General features: G+C 45.9%; 1 protein-coding gene across 1 annotated transcript in view; it reads right to left on the reverse strand.

The window, feature by feature from the left end:
- PRAG1 (PEAK1 related, kinase-activating pseudokinase 1) overlaps positions 1 to 20801 on the reverse strand; it is a 43397-nt gene extending 22596 nt beyond the window's left edge. The window contains exons 1-3 of the mRNA XM_065405626.1: positions 20436 to 20801; positions 16803 to 17343; positions 15476 to 16499 (exon numbers count right to left, since the gene is read on the reverse strand). Of these exons, the coding sequence (XP_065261698.1) occupies positions 15476 to 16499; positions 16803 to 17343; positions 20436 to 20801 (1931 nt within the window). The remainder of the gene's footprint in view (positions 1 to 15475; positions 16500 to 16802; positions 17344 to 20435) is intronic.
- Positions 20802 to 23530: the final 2729 nt, after the last annotated feature.

The following is a 23530-nucleotide window of genomic DNA, read 5'->3' on the forward strand; positions in this document are numbered from 1 at the left end:
ATGAATTTGGCACATACAGTTTGTCATTGCAGTAGGCTTCCTCTAGACAATTTAGGAAACTTCAGGGGTACCTTATAATTCACAATTAATAATTACACTTACAAATTTAAGTTAATTTACAATAAAACATGTAAAAATATCCACACACAATAAGTGTATTTTTACAGTCACTGTAAAATACCCCCTCCCCATACCTAGCAAAACTTAGCTGGGCGTTTCTGTCAACAGCATGATACTCATTCACTCATGCATACCCGTGACTCAACCTGTTTGGAAGTCTAAGTGATATTTTGGAAAAGCTCCAAAGGAAAAAAAATTTAAAGTGTAAAATTAGACTGAATTTCTTAATTTGTATAGAAGATAAATAAATGTCTTATTGTAACACAATCATGCTTTTAAAAACAAATTAGAAAACAAAGCTATTTAAAATCCTTCCTTAGATTTTTTTCAGTCAGCAAAACCAAAATATGCATAGGTATCTTACCATCCCGGTACAGAATATGAGATCAAACTTTGTTCAGCAGGGTCCAATGTCCTTGCATACAGCCACACCTATTCCTTCAGCATACTACAGGGACACCACAGAGTGTTCTGAGCCACCATTTTGGAACGGAGTGGTCCTGATGCAAAGGCAGTTGCATTCGCCCAACCCAGCACTGCGGTGAAGTCAGATGTACAGAGAGCTTTCTATTTCCTCTCGGTACCTCAGTGACCTATGTAAAATGCACTTCCTGAGTAGGCACAAAACTGAAATAGAAATTGCTGCTTCCTACATGGCATGCAACTCTCAGTCTCAGATGTGACTGCTAGGGCAGCAAATTATCTCCAATATGGTCTAGATGTCTCTGCTCCACATCCCCCTCTTCTGTAACCAGGGTTTGAAGAACAGCTCACCAGGCCAGTAGGGTCAGAGTGAAATAATGAAGGCTTATACAGACTATTGCAGAAAAACATAGGGCCAAATCCCTTCACTCAGGTACAATTTCCATTGAAGTTTTGCCCAGTTGAACTGGTCTGAATAACTCCCTGTTCTTTTAGGATATGTTCATGACACACACACAACCACAAGGGTGTCTGTTGCTGTTCCCTGGATGCTATTCCCATGGAAGGAAAATGATGTTGACAATAGTTAGTATCCACAGAAGGAACAATTACGACCATCTAGTGTGTCTCACCATAGCACAGCCGACAGAACGTCACTCAGGGCTACATCGGATTTACAAAGTGATTTAGGTGCGTAACTGATACTTTCAGCACCTAAATCCAAAACTTAGGTCCTCAAAATCCCAGCTCAGCTGCTGCCTAATCCTGTAGGTGCTTACGTTTCTGCCAATAAAGTTCCTGCGGTACCCAACAAATCTGCCACTGGGCGTGTGCACAACTGTCTTGGTCCTGATACCCATGCACCTATCTCACCCTAAGCCCCAGCGGGATCCTCAAACAAGGTCCCCCCCCCATCTATCTTACCTGTGGGGCTGCTCCAGCAGGAGTGCGCTGAGGCCACCCAGCAGTTCAGGCCTCGTACAAAATGGAGGAGTCTCCCCCTCGTCCCTCGTTTATAACTTTTAGCCCCCGGGTTGAGCAATTCCCCCCCTGCCACATCTCCCACCTCTCAGGAGTGCCCTAACCCGGATGAGGTATTCCGGGGCGGGTGTCTTTCAATCTCTCTCCTTGAAATCGTTCCACTGCGTATAAATAACGATTCACCGAGCCACTAGAAGGGAGAGCATGGCTGTCGCCCACTGATTACGGCACTCGCCGGGGAGGTGAGAGACCCACGTTCAAGTACCTGTTCCAAAGGCTATTTCTTTATATGTAGTAGAACAGTTTCGACGGGATAGATGGAGAGAGCCATAACCCAGTGTCAGGGCACTCTCCTGAGAGCTAGGCAATGAGGAATCAAAACCCTGCCCCACATCAGGCAGAGGCGGGAATTGTACCCCCGTCTCCCACATCCTGACTGAGTGCTCCAACCACGGGCGCCTCCTCTTCATATTTTTTCTTTTTATTGCAAGAAAGGGCTTAGGTGTGGTGCCTAATATCAGGACTACGGGTTCATTGCTGCGAATCCCAGGCAGAGACGTGCGCCTGCCTCTCACCTAGACTTAGGGCCACACCCCTCTCCTTGGTATCTCCCATTGCCTGGTTTAGGCAGCTCCCCGCTCAGCTTGCTGGCTTTTGGGGATCCCATTATCAGGTGCCAAACTCTCCCTGTGCACTGTGCCAGGAGCCTGGCCCCCCAACTTGGGCTTCTGGATTCCATCCCATGGCAGGGTGCCTAAAAGTTGTGCGCTGCAACACAGGCCTCAGCTCCCTTTGTGGGTCTCACCCTCAACGACTAAGCCCAGGAGCCGAACTTTGACAAAGATATCCATCTTCATTTAGACTCCCAGGGATGGAGAACACCATTTCCCCAGGCAAACTGCTCCAATGGCTAATTACCTTCACTCTAGACAAATTCAAACTGGAAATAAGGTGGACATTTTCAAGTTTCAACTTCCAGCCACTGAATCTCGTTATACCTTTGCCTGCTAGATTGCAGAGCCCTCTATAACCAGGTACAGGTGCTTACAGATTAAGAGGTGACCCAATCACAACCTTAAACACACTGTAAGGCAGGTTTTCCAGACCCTGAATCCTAAGAACAGATTGTGTGGTGTTGATCATTGTAGCAGTGGCGCTATGTCTGCAGGTTTTTCATCTGGTTCTGGCCGGGTCTGGTGCCGCTCTGAGTTGATGAGTACTGGTCTGTGGCAGTACAGGTGCTGGGGAGCTGCTGCACCCCTCGGCTTGAAGTGATTTCTATAATATACAGGGTTTACAGTTTGGGTCGATGGCTCTCAGCACCCGTGGGTGAGGAGCCTGCTTCTGATGATGAGCTTGGAGAGGTTGGAGGGTTGTTTGAAGGCCAGAAAAGGGGGTTCAGGAAAGATTTCTTTCAGGATGGGGTCCCCATCGAATGTGGGTTATAGCTGTTTGTGATACCCTGTATGCGTTCCAGTGTGGGGTGCTAGGTGACAATTAGGGGTGTGTGGTCGGATGAGGTTTTATTTCTGTATTGAAGCAGGTTCTTTCGGGGCATTTGAGAGGCCCATTCCATGATGCGATTTACTTCCCCGGTGGAATGTCCTTGTTTGGTAAAAGCGGTTTTGAGTGTGTTAAGGTGTGTATCCTGGACTCTCTCCTTGGAGCAGGTTCTGTGGTATCTGAGTGCCTGGCTGTAGGTAACAGATTTCTTGGTGTGTTTGAGGTGGTTATTGGATCTGTGAAGGTAGGTGTGGTGATCCATGGGTTTCTTATGTATAGTTGTCTGTAGGGTTCCATTGTTGAAGCTGATCGTGGTGTCTAGGAAGTTGATGCTAGCGTGGGAATGCTCCACAGAGAGTTTAATGGACGGTTGGTGTTTGCTGAAGCTGTGGTGGAAATCTATGAGGGAGTTTAAGTCATCCGTCCAGAGGATGAAAATATCATCAGTTTGTGGTGCGTCTGTCCAGACATTCTTCTTCAAGGCAGCCCATGAAGAGGTTGGCATACTGGGGAGCCGTCCTAGCACCCACAGCTGTTCTCACGGTTTGGACAAAGTGTTTGTTGTTGAATGTAAAATTGTTGTGGGTGAAGATGAAATGGATGAATCTGGCGATGTGTTTGGGGTGGATCTCAGAGGGCTGTCCATTGTCCTGTAAATATTAGAGTCAGGCAGCTATGCTGTCACTGTGAGGGCTGTTGGTGTATAGAGAAGTGACATCCATGATGGCAAGGACGGTGTTCTGAGGGAGGCTGTTAATGTTGTGGAGGAAGTCGGTTATGCCCTGGAGGAAGCTGGCCCTTTGGGTGGTCAGTGGTTTGAGGATGGTTTCTCTGAGTCCCAATAGTCCTTCTGTAAGAGTGCCACAGCCAGATACAATGGGTCTGCCTGGGTTCCTTACTTTGTGTATCTAGGGAAGCACGTGTGGATGTTGCGGCTCCAATGGTGGGTAAGGCGAGCTGCTTAAGTCCAAGCCCCTGGTCTGAGCTTGGGGGCTCGCCTAAGCTGCCACGTCCACACTGCTATTTTTAGCACACTAGCTCGAGCTGAGCTAGCACAAGTCTGTCTTCCGGCTCTGGGAATCACACTTCCCAGCTGCAGCACAGGCATTCCCTAAGGGTTTTGCACTGGTTTATTTAATCTGGTTTCAGAACCCACCTTTACTGAAACAGGTGCAGCTTTGAATATAGAGAAGGCCTCAGTTAGTGGCCTGCAATGTTAACATGATAGAAGGACACATTTCATTATACTAAGAGACAAATCCTTTTTGGTCTCTGTTTCTTCAACTTGTGGACATTTACTTTACCCCAAAGGGGATTTTGCAGGACTTTTTCTTAAAGAGCTGCTTTAAAGATTGGACCTAGAGTGATCAAGACAATGTTGATAAATAACACAGTAAGAAATGGAAAGAAAGAAAAACAAACAAAATCCCAGGACAAAACTGGTAGATATTTGTGCAAGGCATTCTCTTGAAAAAGGGGGGGAAATGAGCTGTACACGACAAAAGGGAAGAAGCAACCCGAATAAATTAGCCAGCACTATTACTCCAGTGCAGACCAGCACAGCCGTGGTGCAATCATTACATGAAAGGAAGCATTGTGCTGGTGAATGTTTGTCCACCTTGAAACATTCATACTTATTAACCTCCACCCCCTTAGCTGCTGCAGCTGCTGCTTTCCGTTTCGGTCAAGGTGTGCAACCCACTAAAAATCCATCAACCCACAATAGATAAGACAAAGAATATTGCAATCTATTTTCTACTAATATTGCAGTTTCACACATGTAGCCCAGAATGCAGGCACTGTGCAAAGGTCAAGAGACACGAGCACACTCGAATACAGGGCTGTCTGCAGTTCTGGGGTATGCAGCTGGGGGCCTGCTCCCCAGAGCAGGTAGACAGACATGCACTAGCGCTACACGAGCTAGCATGCTAAAAATCGCAGTGTGGCCACTGTGGCATGGGTGATGGCTCAGGCTACCAAGGGGGTTGGGTGAGTGTGCGTCAGACAGCAAGACCACAGCAACACTGCTATTTTAAGCCCACTAGCTCGAGCTGAGCTACTACATCTTGTTCGACCCGCGCTGGGAAGCACACCCCCCTGCAGCTGTGTAGACGTACCCTTGGAGACAAAAGGAGCGGATCGCAACTCTCAGGAATGGAATATGCAAGTTTTAAAGTATTTATAGTTCAGTCCTAAATTCTCTCCTTCTGCATAAATACACACAGAACTTGCACTGCACTTTCCTTCCGTTTGGAAGGGATTTACTGTAGTGTGGAAGAAGATACGAGGCGCACCAAGTGTATGGAGCATGAAGATCTAAGACACTTGCAAAACCTAGAAATATTGCAAAAATTAAATCCGTCTGCTTTCCAAAGGATGCAAAAACCACCACTCCCCAATGAGGCCAACAATTAGCAATTTCAAGCCACACTACTTTTTAAATGGCAAAAAAAGGATGGGAAACTTGAAGAAAAAGAAAAAAAGGCATAGCCTTCATTTACAAAGAAGTCATCTTTCCCAAATGACCTGTCTGATAAATCACAGATTTAAAACATAATCCTCTGGCAGAAACACGCACATGAAATCCCAGACTGAAATCAAAAGAGGAATCCAAAGAGTGGTTTAAACAGAAACCTAATCGCTACCTCCACTCTGGAAAGACAGTTAGCTCTCCATAACGGAGTGCAGCGCTCCCTTCTGGTTTGTTCATTTTGCCTAAACAGGGCCATACCGTTCTGCTGCTGTTCCTTTCTTCCGACAGACTGCATTGTGACACTGGGGCTCGGTTTTTAAAAGGGTCATAGCTTTAGGTGCTGTACATAAGAAATAATTGTCCGCCATCCCTGACAGGCTATTTTTTAGTGCTGTCTGCAGCACTCTGCTGTGTAATGCAGAACTGAACTGCAAAGGCCCATCTATTCAGCATAATACAAAGCCTCCAAGCTGGGAAGAAGGGGCTGGATGGTTACATTGTATAGTGCTATTGATTCATACGCTTAATATAACTGCTTGACAGTTCAGAATCGTAAGAGCTATACATATGTAATCTATGAAGCCAGGGAATGATTTTATTTTTCCATTTGCAGACAACTGAATTCAAGTTAGATGCAGACACTGTTACTGGTGAATACACTTTTCATGACCGCTACTTAATCTGAGGGCTTGTCTACGCCACACAGCTTTTAGCCACAGGGCTGTGTCGACCCAGCCTTGTCGCTAAAAGTCGGCATGTGTAAACGCTCTTTGTCGGCACTTTTGCCGACAAAATACTTCCACCCCCGCGAGCGGCGTTCAGTTTGTCGGCAGGAAAGCACTCCTGCCGACAAAGCCGTGTTCACACTGCCACTTGCTGCGGCAAAACTTGTGTCTTTCGTGGGGAGGGGGGAGCTTTTTTAAGCATTCGTGAAAGACAAAAGTTTTGTCGAGAACTTGGCAGTGTAGACAAAGCCTCAGCGTCAATATAAGTTGCAACAACATTTTAGGAAACATCTCCAATTTGACTATTACAAAATAAAACTCAAGCACAAACCTGACAGCAACATTAAAACTGAGTTAAACTGGCAAGAAAACACCATACAATTCAGAGGTCTCATTGGTTATCTAAACTTAACCTAGCCTATTGTAACTAGGAATAACAATAATGGAGCTATACTGTTAAAACACATGGCCAGCATTCAAATTCAAACAAGCTGCCTCATATCTGGGGTTTGATTTCAAAGGAACACCATCAACTTTAACAATTCATTTTTTACTGAGTTCTATTATTAATTATATCTTAGCACCTTTGATGCTTAGTCCATACCACAAACGACAATGATCCTAGCTACAAGCGTATACAGGGACCAATCACATTCAGCACGTTCCAGAAACCTGGTCAAATCATTACAAATCTTGATGGCTTGGAGCAGCTATAAGGATTTTCAGGCTGTGTTTGTGGAGGGGCACAGAGTGCACACTTGTGTGGGCACCATCTTTGCAGATGGGTCCTGCTCTCCTCCCGTTCACTCTCCAGGAATCGTATGTTATGGGGTGCCCCTGGTTTCCAGCACGGTGGAAAAGCAGGAGGTTATCGTTGTCCTGGGGCAGCCAGGACAAGGGTATATGAACAAACTCCCTCCACTTGCACAGGAACGAACATTTGAAAACAAGCTTTAAAACAGAGAATTACAAGTCTGCAGAAACCCCTTTCTGACACGGTGCTGAACACGGCTTGTGCTTGACTACATTCGTAGCATTAGCACGTTGAGCCCCAATTCAGCAGTACCCAGCGCTCAGCCTAGTTGTCAGCAATGCATAGTCTCGTTAGTGTAAATCAGGGGGAAGTGAAATTTGTATTCTCATCAGACGTGTCATTTTTGTGTTAACACCATGCTATTTCGCTGCTCTGGAAGCCACGGACATGCCCCGTTACCCAGCTCCTACAGAGGGCACGGAAGTAGAGCAGCTATTCAAACTAGGTCTGAGAGACAAGAACAGGGTGGCCCCATGTATCCCTTCTTTGCTGACTAGTAGCCCAAGTCAATAAAGGATGCATCTTTGTCCAGCATGCCAAGCAATAATCACGTGAAGAATCATACACAGAGATATCAACATATGATTTTCTATCGCACAGAAAACGTTGTGGGATGCTGAGCCTGAGAAGCGAGTTCTGTCCTGTGTCTGTCTGAGTTGTGCTTTCCTTTCTTGCACATGCCTGGCCACCATAGACACGAACGGAAGTAAAGTCATTCAATCGCTATTTCAATATGGGACTATTTTTAAAAGTAAGCATGTTTCCTGTTTCCATTTATTCTGATCTACGTTTGACACTACCCCAGCCCCCGCCAACAATCATCATTTTCCTTTAAACAAAAACCAAGATACTACTTGGATTTCTCCCCCCATCCAATCCCCTACCCGCAAACACACCATAGACACTGGTTTGCACTCTAACTCGACCCACAAACACGCACCCAGGGGCCGACTCTGCCAAGCGCTTATTTTTATGGGACTAAAATTCTCCAGTGTCCCAAATCCCCATCAAGTGACTGAGGGTTAATGTTCACCTTTATGATCAGTACATATGGATTCTTATTTGTATTTCTGTAGTGTCTCCATCTATCTAGTGACACCACATCCACAGAGACTACTGCAAATCAGCTATTTCACTGTCCTAGAACACCACGGATTCCCCTTTGGCCCTTCACGTCAGCAAGCGTCCCGACAAAGAGAATCTGACGACACAGCCACAGTGTCAGAAGCGTTCCTGGTTTTGGCGCTCATTCTGCAAAGCACTTACCCACATGCTGAAATGCACGTTTAACTGCCTGATGCTGCATCTGTGGCGCTCCGTGGCAAATCTTCCAGTGACTTCAGCAGAGCTGGATGAAGTCCTAAATGCTTTGCTGAGCTGGCCTCAGAAGCCACCTTGCCCCATGCAACACTCTCTAGTGCATGAGAAGTGCTTCCAGGTCAGCATCTGCGTGTTCTGTCGATGTATTTTGTTCTCTGCTTTCCTCACTATTACACATTTGCAGTACATTAGTTAAGGCTGTATATCTTAAGACTGCTTTAATGACCCCGGTTACTGTTCATGCATTTACAATGTCCTAGAAATATGAAGTTAAAAATAAAGTCAATTTCTATCATTCTTCCTTCTGACTTGAATAGACTTTGTATGCCTAAAAAAATTCAACAAAAAGGAAATTATAAAGAAAAGTGTACTGTAGCCAGAATAATACTTTATTTCAGCCACTTGATCCACTCACACAAACCCAAATGGCAGAAGCTGGCCCTATGGGGGGTTTGAAATAGATGAGAATTCTGAAAGCTAGCTTAGACACTCATGTAAAATCGTATACCAATTCATAAAAACCAGATCTAGCGTGATCATCCATTTGGCAATCATTTCCAGTTAGAAACAAATCTGATCTCTCTGCATCTTAAGCTTTTTCCTGGTGATTCTGTTTCTACCATCATCACTTTGTACCTCTCACTCCTTTTTTCGTGGTAAGACACTAAAGCCTCTGTCAAAAGCTACAACCCTCAAACAGGCAGCCTTTGTGGGCCCTGATCTCATTTATCTTGTCTGTTTTACAGCACAGACTAACAACAGAATTTGTCGAGCCATACTCGTCTATTACGTACACCATTCACTTTCAAAATATGAGTCATGTTATTAGAATATATGATGAAGATGTATTAATTATGTTGGAAACAATTAGAGAACTAATGCCAAAAATAACCTTAACCTAGAGATTTTGTAATGGCTTATAAAAAAAGATTAAAGAGTCACACATTTTAAGGCCAGAAGGGACCATTATGATCATCTAGTCTGACCCTGGTGCATAACACAGAGCAGAGAATTTCACCCAGGGATTCCTGCATCAGTCCCAATAACTTGTGAATGAAACAGAGCCTATCTTTTAGAAAGAGCTATCCAACGATGATTTAAAGACTCCAAGCGATGGAGAATCCACCACATTGCTTTGTAAACTGTTACAATGGCTAATTAATGTGAAACAGACTAAAAATCCCTTCCCCTTTCAATTAATCAGCTTTCAATCTCTTTTCTTGTGATGTCATAATTCAACTAGTTCTTCGGTTTTCCACAGAGTTCCAGGAGAGACAAGATCTAACAGTCTAGTTTCAAAACAAGCAGTACCCCTCCCCCTTAAACATACACAAGAGGTCCAGGACTTTTTGTATATATCCAAAAATACAAAAAAAGGGACACAACCCCATTATTTAAAACGTGTCTGTAAATGTGCTTGCAGCTACCTTGGAGATAACTCTCATTTCAGACCACAGCCTTATTTGCACCATGAAAATACTGCAGATAAGTTGTTGGTTTGTTTTTTAAACTGTTATAGCTGAGGGTGAACAACCTTAACACATTACATGTTTGGTCTTTGTTTCTCCGCTTTGAAATTAATATGAAAATATATTCTAGATTGCTTTAAAATAAGTAATTAAGTGTCACTAGAAAAGCCAATCAAATAGGTTTCGTTTTCCCGCACAAAACCACACGTGTTCAGTAAAGCACAAGATGTAAAAGGAAAAACGAATAAATTCAACTCTGGGAAGAGTGCGTGGGGCTTAACTTCAATATATAATGTCTTACTGTGACCCTCTTTTCCTGCACTGTCAGGGCAGATGGTTTACACTTGTTGAGTCTCAAGGTGACTCCTGCTTGAAGGCGCCACAGAAGTTAATGGGAAATTCCTTTTACCTTGAAAAGTCAGACATCTTCAAAGGACCATTCTTGCTTTTTATACCTTCATATTTATCTCTCACTGCTCCCCATTACTTTCCCCACACTTGGATAGATGCGCAAAGCTCCTTTCACCAAGGTACAGTTTAGGGCAACTATTTTCAAGCACTCCTTATCTACTCCCCAAAGAAAAGCCGTTTCCCCACTTGGTTCTATGATGTGCTCTGTCTTCTATTAGCCTAACTACCGAGTGAGAAAGCTCACTAGTCTCCCATGCCAATGTCTGTTTGGTTACTAGTGTGTAGCAAAGATCTGTTTACTATTATAACTAGACATTTAAATGAGCAAGAAATATTAAGGCCCAGATTCTCCCCTACACCGAGTCTGCTTTATACAGCTCTGCTAGCACAAAATGGCCCTAAACCATTTTAGCAGGCCATGGGAGGATCACTCCAATGTGGAAGGACCCTTCAGTGCCACAGAGCTGGCACAATGGCTCCTATGCCACCCTTCCTCCCTCAGGCTGGCGTAGGGGGCGTGGCTGGTGGACAGCGGGCATGCTCTGTGCCTCCCTGCACACAGGCAATGCATGGCTGCTATAGTGCCACTGACAGCGAGCATAACTGAGAGCAGCCTTTAGACAGTTCCAAAGTACGCTAGCCTAGGGCCAGATCTGCACACAGACTGCCCAGGATGAGGAGAGCGCAAAGCTGGCTTAAAGTCACTTTTGCACACACCTCTCCCCTCCCAGGTTGCACTGAGTGTTCCTCAGCCACAGGTAAGAATCTAGCCTCGCACCTCCACGCGAGTCTCAATGGTCATGGAAGCCAAAGAAACGGATTTTCCCATCTTCCATGACTAAGTTTTGACTGTGTTCTGACCATTTCAATCAATAATATTTATTAAGGTTTCATATATTAAGCAAATAAATAGTTTGTATAACTATTGCTTGCAGTATTTGTCACAGATCAAGACGAGTAATAATACACCTCTACCCCGATATAACGCTGTCCTTGGGAGCCAAAAAATCTTACTGCATTATAGGTGAAACCGCGTTATATCGAACTTGCTTTGATCCGCCGGAGTGTGCAGCCCCACCCCCCTGGAGAGCTGCTTTACCGCGTTATATCCAAATTCGTGTTATATCGGGTCGCATTATATCGGGGTAGAGGTGTATATACACCCACCCCGTACATACATCAGTGCACACATACAAATACGTACTGTGCATACCCACAAAGAAGAGTACAGCATCTTGTGCATGAAACATGCTCAAAGAAGTAGAGGTTAAAAGGAAAACGAGGGCACTCAAAAGTACCCCAATCTTTGTGAATTTATCCAACTGGTGCAGCTGTGCCCCTGATCGGGTAGCTTCTTGTGGTGGCTGCAAGAGGTTTGACAGCTGGGCAAGTCTGTGCTCTTTGGGTGATAAGCAGGTAGGTTTGGCAGGTTGGATCAAGGCATTTGCTAGTGAGACATAATACCCAATGCCTACTGTCATCCAGGTACAAGTGGATAGAACCACCCCCGTAATTAGGACTGATTTAAGGCTTGTCTAGGACCCGAGACATGGGAGTCATGCAATAAGAATGTCAGAATCGCAATACTTTTAAGTACTTTCTGGCCCTCAAAGATGTGAAGAAAAGCTTTAAAGGTGACTCAAGAGTAACAACTGCAGTAACCTCTGCCTGAGTGTTCAGAGAGCCTGAGACATTACCTCTACGAGCAGGGAGCTGTCTTCTGCCTCCAGAGGGCTGCTAACTCCAACCCCAGCCCAGCAGGAGGGGAAGAACGCAGCAGGCTTGACTCCCCCACCCAAGCAGATACCCCAGTAGCTGGGGTGTTAGAACTGAGGGGCCCTCCTGCCACCACCCCTGCTGCTCACAGGAGGAAGAGGACCACCCTTGCTGCTGCTTCTGCCTGGGAAAAGGGACTCCATATTTCTGCCTCTCTGGGCGTGGGAGGGAGCACCTTGCCACTCCAAATGGTCAGTGGGGCCACAATGGAGGGGCAGGGCCAGGGGGACTGATGGTGTTGAGGGACGCAGATTGCCTTCATCCGGCCCTGCTAGGGACTTCTGTTTCTCTCTCATAGGAGCCATTTCCTGTATGAATTCCAGCATGCTCAAGTGAGACTCAGGGAGGTCCTAAACTGTCCTTTCCCAACAGCAACCGGCCACCACAACCGTCTCTGCTTCTTAGGTCTGAACAAGACCAAATCGCAATCACAAACCACAGTTCAATGCAAGATACAGAGCGGGAACAGCCCTGAAAGGAAATTCATGGGCTCACAGCTAAACATGTCTCAGCTGAGATCTTGAAATGTTCAAAACAAAGCATGAACGCTCATTCTCTCTGTAGCCCCGTTCTTGCCTGTGCCTGCAACCTGGAGGTGCCCCAATTCACAGTCAGAGCGTTTGAACTTGGCTTTGCTTGGGGGCCACGTAAGGTTCAGAAAAGCTGCCATGCCAGGAACGCACTCTTGTCCCTCGGCCTGGGATGAGTTTTAAAGCTTTTTGTTCTTTGCACCATTCCTTCCCCCCCCGCCACACACACAAATGTCATTTGTTCACTATTAAACCATTTCAAAAAGCTCATTTCTTCTCTTCGTTACGCTGTAAGAAACCTTCGCAAACCCACATGAGCGAGGGAACCGGAGTCTGGCTCACAGCTTGTTCTCCGAGCCGCAGGACACCCCCTGACTCCGGCCACACTGTGAATCTATCATCTCGCACGCAGCCAGGCGGCTCAAACGTTACCACCCCCAAGCCAATTCTCAGGTGTGGCGGTGACCCTCACTCACATCCACTGATCGAAGTGCTTACATGGCCCGTGGCACTGCAGGGACCGAGCACCTGGCTGGCAGAGCTTTCAGTCTGTGCAATCGTACTGAGAGAGCTGGCATTGGGCTGAGTTGTTTCAAGTTGCTCTGACAAAGTGCTGACAGCCCTCCTCCACGGACATTTATCCCCAGAACAAGTACAGGGAGGGCACAGGCAGCAGGCCTGCAAGCTTCCCCGCTCTCTTCGGCCAATAAATATACCTGGGAGGGCAGCTCAGCCTCCATGCACTTGCAATACTTAGCTTCTCCGTTAACACTCACTGGGGATGTCCAGGTCTGGGTCTGGGTTTTGAGATGGGGTCACCTAGGCACTGAGATGGGACAGAGCCCACCAAAGGCATTTCCCAGGTCACCAGACAGCAATCAGGTGTTAGTACTTCAGTCGTTACTGACCTGGGCTGAATTCAACCAGTGACTGGAAAGAGAAAGTCACTACCCCTCATTACTTGATCTCCTGACTGGATTTCAATTTTGAGGGACACTCAGCTGCAGATAAAGAATTTAACGCATTTTGAGAGTGCCAGTTATATAGTGGAAGTCTAGTGTTATTTAATGCCTGGCACAACTATATCCTTCCCAGGTGGACAGTTTTCACTCATATTATTATCTATCCATATATACGTTTTTTTGGATATAGATATATATACACCTCTACCCCGATATAACGCTGTCCTCGGGAGCCAAAAAATCTTATCGCGTTATAGTGAAACCGCGTTATATCGAACTTGCTTTGATCCGCCGGAGTGCGCAGCTCACCCCCCCCCCCCCCCCGCCCAGCACTGCTTTACCGCCTTATATCCGAATTCGTGTTATATCGGGTCGCGTTATATCGGGGTAGAGGTGTGTGTGTGTATATATATATATATATATATATATACACACACACACACACACACACACACACACACACACACACACACACACACACACACACACACAAAAACCTATGTTAAAAAGAAATTTAAGGTCGCAAAGTCAAGCACTCAAAAGTTAGAATATGCCAGAATTAAGGTGGCTCGTGCAATCTTAATTCTCCCTTCTTGTGCATATACATCATGATACAGTCTTTAGTTACGTGATCACATACTGTACCACCAAATTTCAAGTCCCTGTTTCACAGCAGGGAGGTGCTAGAGCTTCTCAACCAGATGACTGCAATGCACTCACAAAACAAGGTATTTTCCCCTAACTTTGTTCTTGGGAACGTCTGAACCATTTTAGCTGAAAATTTCTAAACCAATTCAACTGAGGCAGACGCCCAACATGGAAAATGTCAGTGCAGATGGTTGAAGTGTGGCAAAGTTACAAGCAACTGAACATAGGGTCTTATTATGGAAAGAGTTGGGCAACCTTATCGACAGGCAGTGCTATAAGCTCCCTCATAACAGAGACAGATAAATCATCTAGGATCTTGTACCACGTTCATCAGTTTGTACCCGAGTATACCTGCACATGAGAGGGCTTCTCTGCCCATGTCAGACGTGGGAAATGCTCAATTTCCTGGATCTTTATGTGATTGGCATAGGAATACAATGATCAAAGGAGAAACAAAACAGGGGTTATTTCTTCATATGAGCCCTGACTCATTGCCATAACTAATCACAGCATTTGCACAGGGCTTACAAGCAATCTGGTATGCTGAGAAAGCAATTATACCACTACACAGCAATTCCCGGTGTTCCTGAAAGTCAGTTTTTATTGGGCTGTTTAGATTTTAAATAAGGACAAAAGGGGGAAGCTTCCTTCTAATCCAGGGGTGGCCAACCTGTGGCTCCGGAGCCACATGCGGCTCTTCAGAGGTTAATATGCGGCTCCTTGTACAGACACCGACTCCGGGGCTGGAGCTACAGGCGCCAACTTTCCAATGTACCGGGGGGTGCTCACTGCTCAGCCCCTGGCTCTGCCACAGGCCCTGCCCCCAACTCCACCCCTTCCTGCACCCTCCCCTGAGCCTGCAGTGTCCTCGCTCCTCTCCCCCCCCCCCCCCCCCGAGCCTCCTGCACGCCACAAAACAGCTGATTGGGAGGTGCGGGGAGAGAGGGGGAGGCGCTGATCGGCAGGGCTGCTGACACATTACTGCGGCTCTTTGGCAATGTACACTGGTAAATTCTGGCTCCTTCTCAGGCTCAGGTTGGCCGCCCCTGTTCTAATCTATCCCTGCAGCAGACACTTCTGCGGTGAGCATTTAGAACAGCGATTCTCAACTTGCAGCCCAATCAGCTCACAGCTGCGGCTCATGTGACAGCCACAGGGCCCTACAGGTAATGTTGGACACGGCCCACATAACCCATCGTTGGCCTCGTCTAGGGCCCACAATGGTAACTAGGTAGAGACCCACTGATTTAGAACATATAATTTGCGACTATCTACAGTATGTAAATTAGCACGTGCACACTCAGACACATCGGTCTATACCTGGGCTGTTTCTTTGGAGGTGGAGGTGGAGGTGCAAATTCCTCAGTTTCACTGCTGTCTTTAGGGAAATCAAAAGCAAAAGATGCTGATTTGCTCATCCCAGTCTTTTTTTCCTGCCCAGAGCAGTCTTCCACGGGATGGGGACAAGCTGTTCCATTCTCCACTTCCCTGGCCTGTGTGCAGGTTAAAAAGCCCTGTTCTTCCTCCTCTTCCTCCTCTATCCGGCACTGCCTGCTCCATCCTGCACCGTAGTATTTATGCCTCCTCTCATAGGACGAGGCTGGAGGACCCCTGTTGGGGTCCTCTGCAGAGACCCTGTTACTATGAGAGCAGAGAGAAGGCAGTGTCCCTAAGGCACTAGGATCTGTACAGTTCCTTGATGAGAATTGGCTGCTGGGGTCACCGTGGCCATTACTGTCACAGAGTTCTGCCCCGGGAGGCTTGACTGAAGGCATGGGAGTCCCCTCGCTGTCAGGCGGGCTGCTTGTGGACATCTTTGGGGGAACAGCGGGACTCTCATTAACGATGCCCTTGCTGTGCGTTTGCTGGTGAAACCTCGGGCTGCTTTCACCCGAACCCATCTCACTGCCGGCTTGAGAGCCCTCTCTGTGCCCAAAGGAAGGCGAAGGGATCGCAAAGTCTGGATGAGAGGTGGGGCTAGCGCAGGGCCATTGGACTCCAACAGCTGAGTCCGGGCTGCTCAGAAATATTGTCCTGTTATCCTCCTCTGTGTGCGCTGCCATAATGGTAATCCTTGCTGCTACCTGTGTGGCTGAATCCTGGTACTCCCTTTCGCTGCTCAGGTACCGCACCCCATCTCGCCACGGGCCATGGGCCTGCTCTTTGAGAGGGCTGCGGGCCGGCCCCTCTCGCTTTGTTTGCGCGCCAGAATGATTTAGCTGCGCCTTCTTTCTCTTGGTGCTCTCGGCATAAATGGGCTCACCGTGGGCAGGCTGTGTGTGAGGGGCATGGTGGGGTGCCGGGACGGTGCTTCGAGGGTCACCTGAGTTTTCCCCGGGGTGGTCTCGGACGAGACTCGATTGCTCAAGGAGAGGACAGCAATCGTCCTCCTGGGGCAAAGCCAGGGGACTGCTGCTACTGCTGCTGCTCAAGACACTGTCTGACAGGGTGGTAGTGCCAGAGAGAAGTGCTAATGTTTTTCGCTCCGAACGCGTCTTATTTTGTATAGAGTCCTGCAAACAGTGTTCCCTCAAGTCTAAGTTCAACAGCCTGCACGCATCTTCACAAAACTTGACTGCCCTCGTCTTTGCCCGTGGATTCACCGCAGCCTCCTGCTGCCCCCAGCACCTCGGGGCTGGCTTTTCACTGTCACGCCATGCCACCTGGCTCTCTGGACACGGCGCGTCTGGTGGGACAGGACTCTCTCTACAGTAGTCTGTGATCGAACAGTACTCCCCGCTCTCGCTCTCAAAGCCTGGAGAACAGCAGTTGTCACTGCTCTCCGAGGACAGCGTTGCTGTGCCTTCTCTTTGCCGAAAGGCTGGACGCCCAGTAGAGTCCGGGGTGGAATCAGTGCTTCGGTCAGCAAAGATGGAGGGTTGGTGGCAGAACCCTCTCTGTGGACAGGCGAACTTCTCCTTGTTACGAAGCATAGCTCTGTCCTCCCATCCACCCATCTCGCCCTCCAACACCAAACGGTTGAAGGGGATATTTTTTTCCCCTCTGCTTTCCAGGCCGGGCAGGCCCCCCCTGGAGCAGCCTTGGAGATACTGAGGAGCACAGTCATTCGGTGTATCATGAATGAAGGGCTTTCGCCCAGCACTGGTGCTGAAATGGTCGAGGCATGTCCTTTGTGCTTCTCCTGGCTTCACAATGAGGTGGCTTTCAGAGGCCATTCTCCAGCTGACCTACGTGGGCCAACGATAAAAACACATGTTCAGGATGTGCATTAAAAGAAAGAAAAAAGCAAATGCTGTTTTGTTGCCGACTCCCCTCAGGTGTGTGGTTAGTTCTGCTCTGCACCTGTGTACTCACCACACATGTGATTACTGCCACCTTGTCTGCTGAAGCTACACTTGTCCTACTTTCTGCACCCTTTGCAGTCCTTGCATTATTAATTATGTCAATCTAGTGAATAAGGTATCCCCTTTCCTTCCTAGTCAGGACAGGGAATAACATTTTCAACCTGTCGTACTGTATGTGTGTATTCTATTAGAGCAATCAACATAGAATTAAAGAGGCATAGATTACAAAGAGTATATCTTCCATGTGGCATTATTTTCCCTTTCCATTTTATAAACCAGCTTTACAGCTGTACATCTTACAGACTGGAACCCTCTTAAAATGAAGGGTTCCCCACGGGAAAAACACTGCATTATATGTAGAATTTCCACTGTAACAGGAAAGGGCCTACTTGGCAAAAGATCTCTTCTTCCATCTGGTTCCTTCCTGCCCTTGCCAGAGGCACTAGTAGCTACAGTAGAACCTCAGAGTTACGAACACCAGAGTTACAAACCGACCGGTCAACCACATACCTAATTTGGACCCAGAAGCATGCAAGCAGGCAGCAGCAGAAACAAACAAACAAAAAAGTAAATACAGTACAGTGCTGTGTTAAATGTGAACTACTAAAAAAATAAAGGGAAAGGTTTTAAAAAAAGATTTCACAAAGTTAGGGAACTATTTCTGTTTGTTTCATTTAAGGTGGTTAAAAACTGCATTTTACTTCTGCATAGTAAAGTTTCAAAGCTGTATTAAGTCAATGTTCAGTTGTAAACTTTTAAAAGAACCACCATAACATTTTGTTCAGAGTTCCGAACATTTCAGAGTTCCAAACAACCTCCATTCCCAAAGTGTTCGTAACTCTGAGGTTCTCCTGTACGTATCTGGGGGCATGCCCACCGCATTCGGGAAGACCTTATCTTTACTCCCATTGGAGAGCAGCTGTAGCAAGACCAGGGAATCAAGGATTCTTCCTTGCCACCTCCCTCCCCCATGAGATAGTGATAAATCTTCTTGTCCTCTGTTCAATAAGGGAAGAGAAGTGAGAATCCCATGGAATGCAGAGTGCAACCCATGCCTGTTAAATGCTAAGTTGTCGCATTCCTAGGGATTGGACATGGTAGAATCCGCTCATAAGGAACGGACGCTCCACCATCGGCCAAATTCTGCCGTCACTAACAGGAGGAAAACCAGTGTAACTCCATTGGCTTCAATGAAGTTTAAGCTGCGTTTACCTGAATGAGAATTTGGCCCTAAAAAGAAGCAAAGTAGAGTACTGAAACTCGAATAAAACGCATTGGAGCACTTTTATTCCACTTCACTCTAAAATGGTTCCCTATAGCCGAGTCTATTATTAGCAGCTCCCACTGTAGGTGGGGAGAAGGGCACACATCAGGAAATCCTCTGGCTTTCTGCCTGGGTGGGAGCAGTCTTTGTATCAAAGAAAGGGCTGGCTGGTGCAGGATGAATTCAACACAGCTATAATGATCAGCCCCCAGAGGAAGACCTTGTAATGCAGTTGTATCACTGACACACCTCCTCTGCTCACTGGTTAGTCAGTGGGGGTTAGCACGTAGGCAGGGATTTCAAGGATATCAGAGAAGCGGGTAGGATCGGGCAAAGATAAAACACACAGTATTCAAGCTACTAAGCAAGTATTTATCTGCCATAGCTAGAAAGGCTGTGAATCAAAACTCCAGAGCTGAACGCCCCCAGATTTTGGGAGAAATGCTGAGCTCAACTCTGCTGCTTGGTCTCATCTCTGGATGTAACCATAGCTTAATACACCGTTCTCCCTTCAGCCATCGGATTTAGGAAGATATTAAGGGGGACTGAATGGTTCAGGAGATTTACAATGGAACAAAGGCCTGGTCTACACTACGACTTTAATTCGGATTTAGCTGCTTTAATTCGAATTAACGCTTGACCCGTCCACACAACGAAGCCATTTAATTCGAATTAAAGAGCCCTTTAATTCGATTTCTGTACTCCTCCTCGACGAGAGGAGTAGCGTCAAAATCGGTATTGTTAATCCGAATTAAGGTTAGTGTGGCCGCAATTCGATGTTATTGGCAATTAGATGTTATTGGCTACCCACAATGCAACGCTCTGGAAATCGATGCTACTACGGTAGCTTGGACGCACACCACCGAATTAATGGTGCCTAGTGTGGCCGAATACATTCGAATTTATAAAATCGGTTTCCTAAATTCGAATTATATAAATTCGGATTAATCCTGTAGTGTAGACATACCCAAAGAAACACTCACTAGGCTGCCAGGTTATAAGCCCACTCTGACAGTGAACCATTAACAGCTGATGGTGGTTTGATGGTCTGTGTGAAATAAGTTGTTCAGTTACTAGTGAGCAGGTATCTACACCACAGCAATGGCTACATTTGGCAAACTTGCTCTCAGTCTCAGCAGAGAGGCCAAGGACTATCTGGGCATGAAGATCCTCTCACCACTACGGGTGGTCCCTCCCAATCAGGAACGAGGGACACACGGCGGGGCTGTGAGGGGAAGCAGGCCCTGTTTGCCCCATGCAGCATATAAACAGAGAATTTCAGTCCTCAGGTTGTCAAGCAGAAAATTTTCACCAGGAAAAAAAAACAATTAAAAACGTAACAAGATACTGAGCGACTAACATTATTTTAAAGTATCAGATTTATACATGATTCTTCAAGAATTGTTTGTGATCTTGGTCAGTATTATCTAATTTACACAAGGTCCCACTAGATTTAACGAGTAGCGTCGCAGGAAGCCAAGCATTTTGCATCGGAAACACAAACCTCTGGTGTCGAGGGGTTTAAAACCCAGCGGAAAGCAGATGAGGCAGGAAAGAAAGATCTTGGCTTACACCCCCCCAGAAATAAAAAGTAATGGAGGCAGACGCACAGTAGTCTTGTCATGGCAAATATCCTTATTGCGCCCCACCAAAAACAAATATTATAACGGGCGCAGCACCGTACAATACCACACCCCTTATTAATCATTACCTGCGAGATCTCTGCATTCATATTCACATCCGCCCAGACGTCAGAAACATCTGGGTTGATCATTGTTGGCTTCACTGCAATCGTTGGCTTCGAGTAAGGTGCGGCAATCACACACTCATCCTCCAGAGGCGTATCCTCAGCTTTGGCTCGAATTCCATTCAGGGTGCGTGAGGGCAAGCTACTAGCTTCCAGCTCCAGGGATGCCTGCAGCCTGTGGGAACGTTTGGGGTAGAAACAATTTTTGCAGGAGCCAGGCTTCCAAATGTGCTCCACAAAGTTACTGCACACAGACATTTTCAAGTCCTCCTGGTTCAGACAGATGGCCCTCTGCATCTTGTGTACTGAGCTCCGCTGTTCATTTTGCATTCACCCTTTGAAGATGGTCTTAAAGATTTAGACTGTCCTGCAGCTGAGCTACCTGGAAAGGCAGAACATTTTAGACATGACAATTGGAAGATTTTCATTTAAATTGGGGGGGGGGGGAGGTTATAATTACACTTACTCTACTTTCACTACAAAGACTCACTATTTCTAAGGCTTCTTTCACTGTTTAGGTAAAGGCTGTACAATCACCTAAAAAGCCTCAACTTCTACCCATAACTCTACAAGGACGGAGCATACATCAAACAAGCAACATTCCTTCGAGAATTAATTCATTGTTTACCAAGCACATGTAACCAGACTCATGCTGGGTCTAGACCAAGGGTAAGGGCAACTGATACAGAGGGTGTGTCTTGTAAATATCCATTCATGGTTGTGAAAGTGGGATTGGGGGGAGGAATTCCCTTTAAAAACAAAATTACTGCTGGAAGAAACAGGACTAGTGAAGCAAAGTCTAGAGCTCAGAGTTCTGTAACCCAGTGCTTTGGCAACCACCACATCCCCCTGAAATTTAACAGTAATTGCACCCTAAATCAGGATTATATGGGAAAGTAATAGAAACCATTTCCAAGAAAAGGGTGACACAGAAAGAAAGGCTGTTCATCTGCTGCTGGATCTGATAGGAGAGAAAAATCTGTGTTAACTTAAACTATTATTTGTAACTGCAGGTAACTGAAATAGCCTATTGTCTGCACGGTTGAAATGGAACACACAGATTAACCACTCTCTGCTCCTGGATTACTTGCAGTCGAGGAATCCAGTCCCTCTTTCCTCTCCAGTAATGGAAAGAGAAAATTCCCCAGGGACCGTTTTTCTATTTTGAGTCATTCTCCTTTCTTTACTGCCTAGTTTAACCAAATTCTCACAACAGCTACCTGAAACTAACCCCTTAGGGAAATCTTTAGGGACTGGAGTCCCAGAAAGCAGGGACAATTTAGCTGACCCCAGGAAAACCATGGGGTTGCTGAGAAGGGAAGATGTGCAGATAAAACATGTCTCTCAATGAAAATCCTTCCATACCGCGTTCTCCCTTAGCCCTTTTATTCCTAAAACTTTCCTTCGGTCAACAGATGCTAATGTAAAGCAACATGAAGCAACTCTTTTCCCTAGGAACTCTCATTAGTTTGGGGCATTCCAAGAATCAGGGCTCTAGGGAGCGAGAGAGAAATTCTGGGGTTTGAACCAATTCTCTGGATAGCAGTACCCCCAGGCCTCAGTACTGAATTCTGAATAAGAGCTTTTGTATACATCAGGGTAGGCAACCTATGGCACACGTGCCAAAGGCAGCACGCGAGCTGATTTTCAGTGGCACTCACACTGCCCGGGTCCTGCCCACCGGTCCGGGGGGGCTCTGCATTTTAATTTCATTTTAAATGGAGCTTCTTAACATTTTAAAAACCTTATTTACTTTACATACAACAATAGTTTAGTTATATAATAGACTTATAGAAAGAGACCTTCTAAAAATGTTAAAATGTATTACTGGCACGCGAAACCTTAAATCAGAGTGAATAAATGAAGACTCGGCACAGCACTTCTGAAAGGTTGCCGACCCCTGGTATACATTGTCCTCTGTGTTACAGTGTATTAACCCATCGCAACAGCTAGGTGTTATCAACAAAATCCCCTAAAGCAAAGAGCACTAGCTTTACCAGCCTTAGGCTGCAAATTGAGGCTCCAGTATCCTTTGGTGGCACTACAAAGACATCGTATTCTAGGTCTCAACCACACAAAAACATTATTAAAATGAAATGTTGTAGGCGCATATCGACATGGCCCTCCTGAGTGCTGAAGGAATCATCAGTCCCGTGCAAGCCTTAGGAGACTTGGCAGCTCCTGGGTTGTTTGGTTGAAAACCGATCCTTTTTACACTGACAAGACTCCCTAATAATCGGTTTGCATCCTGAAGTCTATCTCTGCAAGGAAAAGGGGCTAAAGATTGAGGGGTTTTTAAATAAAAGCTCAGCAGTCATTTGATGCATTATACTAAGCTCAGAAGAGTCAACAATTTTTAGCTGTGGTCCAAATTTAAAAGTTCACTTTTGAAATTAGACTTTGATCAACTAAACTTTGGTGCTCTGCACTAGTTCTGAGAGAGAGAGAGAGAAAGTCCAACAAACTATGTTCTATTTCTCTGCTGTAAAGTGGCAACAACATTTCGAATGTTAGGATATTATAATTCAGGAACCTCTTGTCTGATCTACTTCATTTGTTTTTAAAAAAGTCTACCTCAGCTCCAGGCCTAAGTTTACCAATTTTAAGTCAAATGTTACTTTTTGTGGATTCCAGGAGGCGGCAAAATATGGTATTAATGGAAATTCAATTGCAACATTAACTATGGGGTGAATGCCAGAGCTCCACAATTCAGTATAAGTAACACATTACTGTAGCCTATACATTTTTAAAAATAATATATTCCTGCTTTATTTTCCCTTCAGCTTTTTCAAATTGCTTTTGATTTATAACGCAGTAGTTAACTTCTTTAGAACTTTGAACGTCAGTACAGTCGGAGGGCAGAATTTCCCTTTTATACCAGTAGTGGGATCAAAAAGTAGGTAAAAGGATTATAATGGGAAACATGTTTAATACCATGACAAAAATTGCTAAATTTGCCAAACAAGGACTATTGTGTCATGTGACACTTAACTTAAAGACAAACTGTTACCACCATAAAAATAATTGGAGGGGAGGGCAGTAACAGTGAAATTAACTTA

This window comes from Emys orbicularis, chromosome 5, assembly GCF_028017835.1.
Source record: "Emys orbicularis isolate rEmyOrb1 chromosome 5, rEmyOrb1.hap1, whole genome shotgun sequence".
Classification (NCBI taxonomy): Eukaryota; Metazoa; Chordata; order Testudines; family Emydidae; genus Emys; species Emys orbicularis.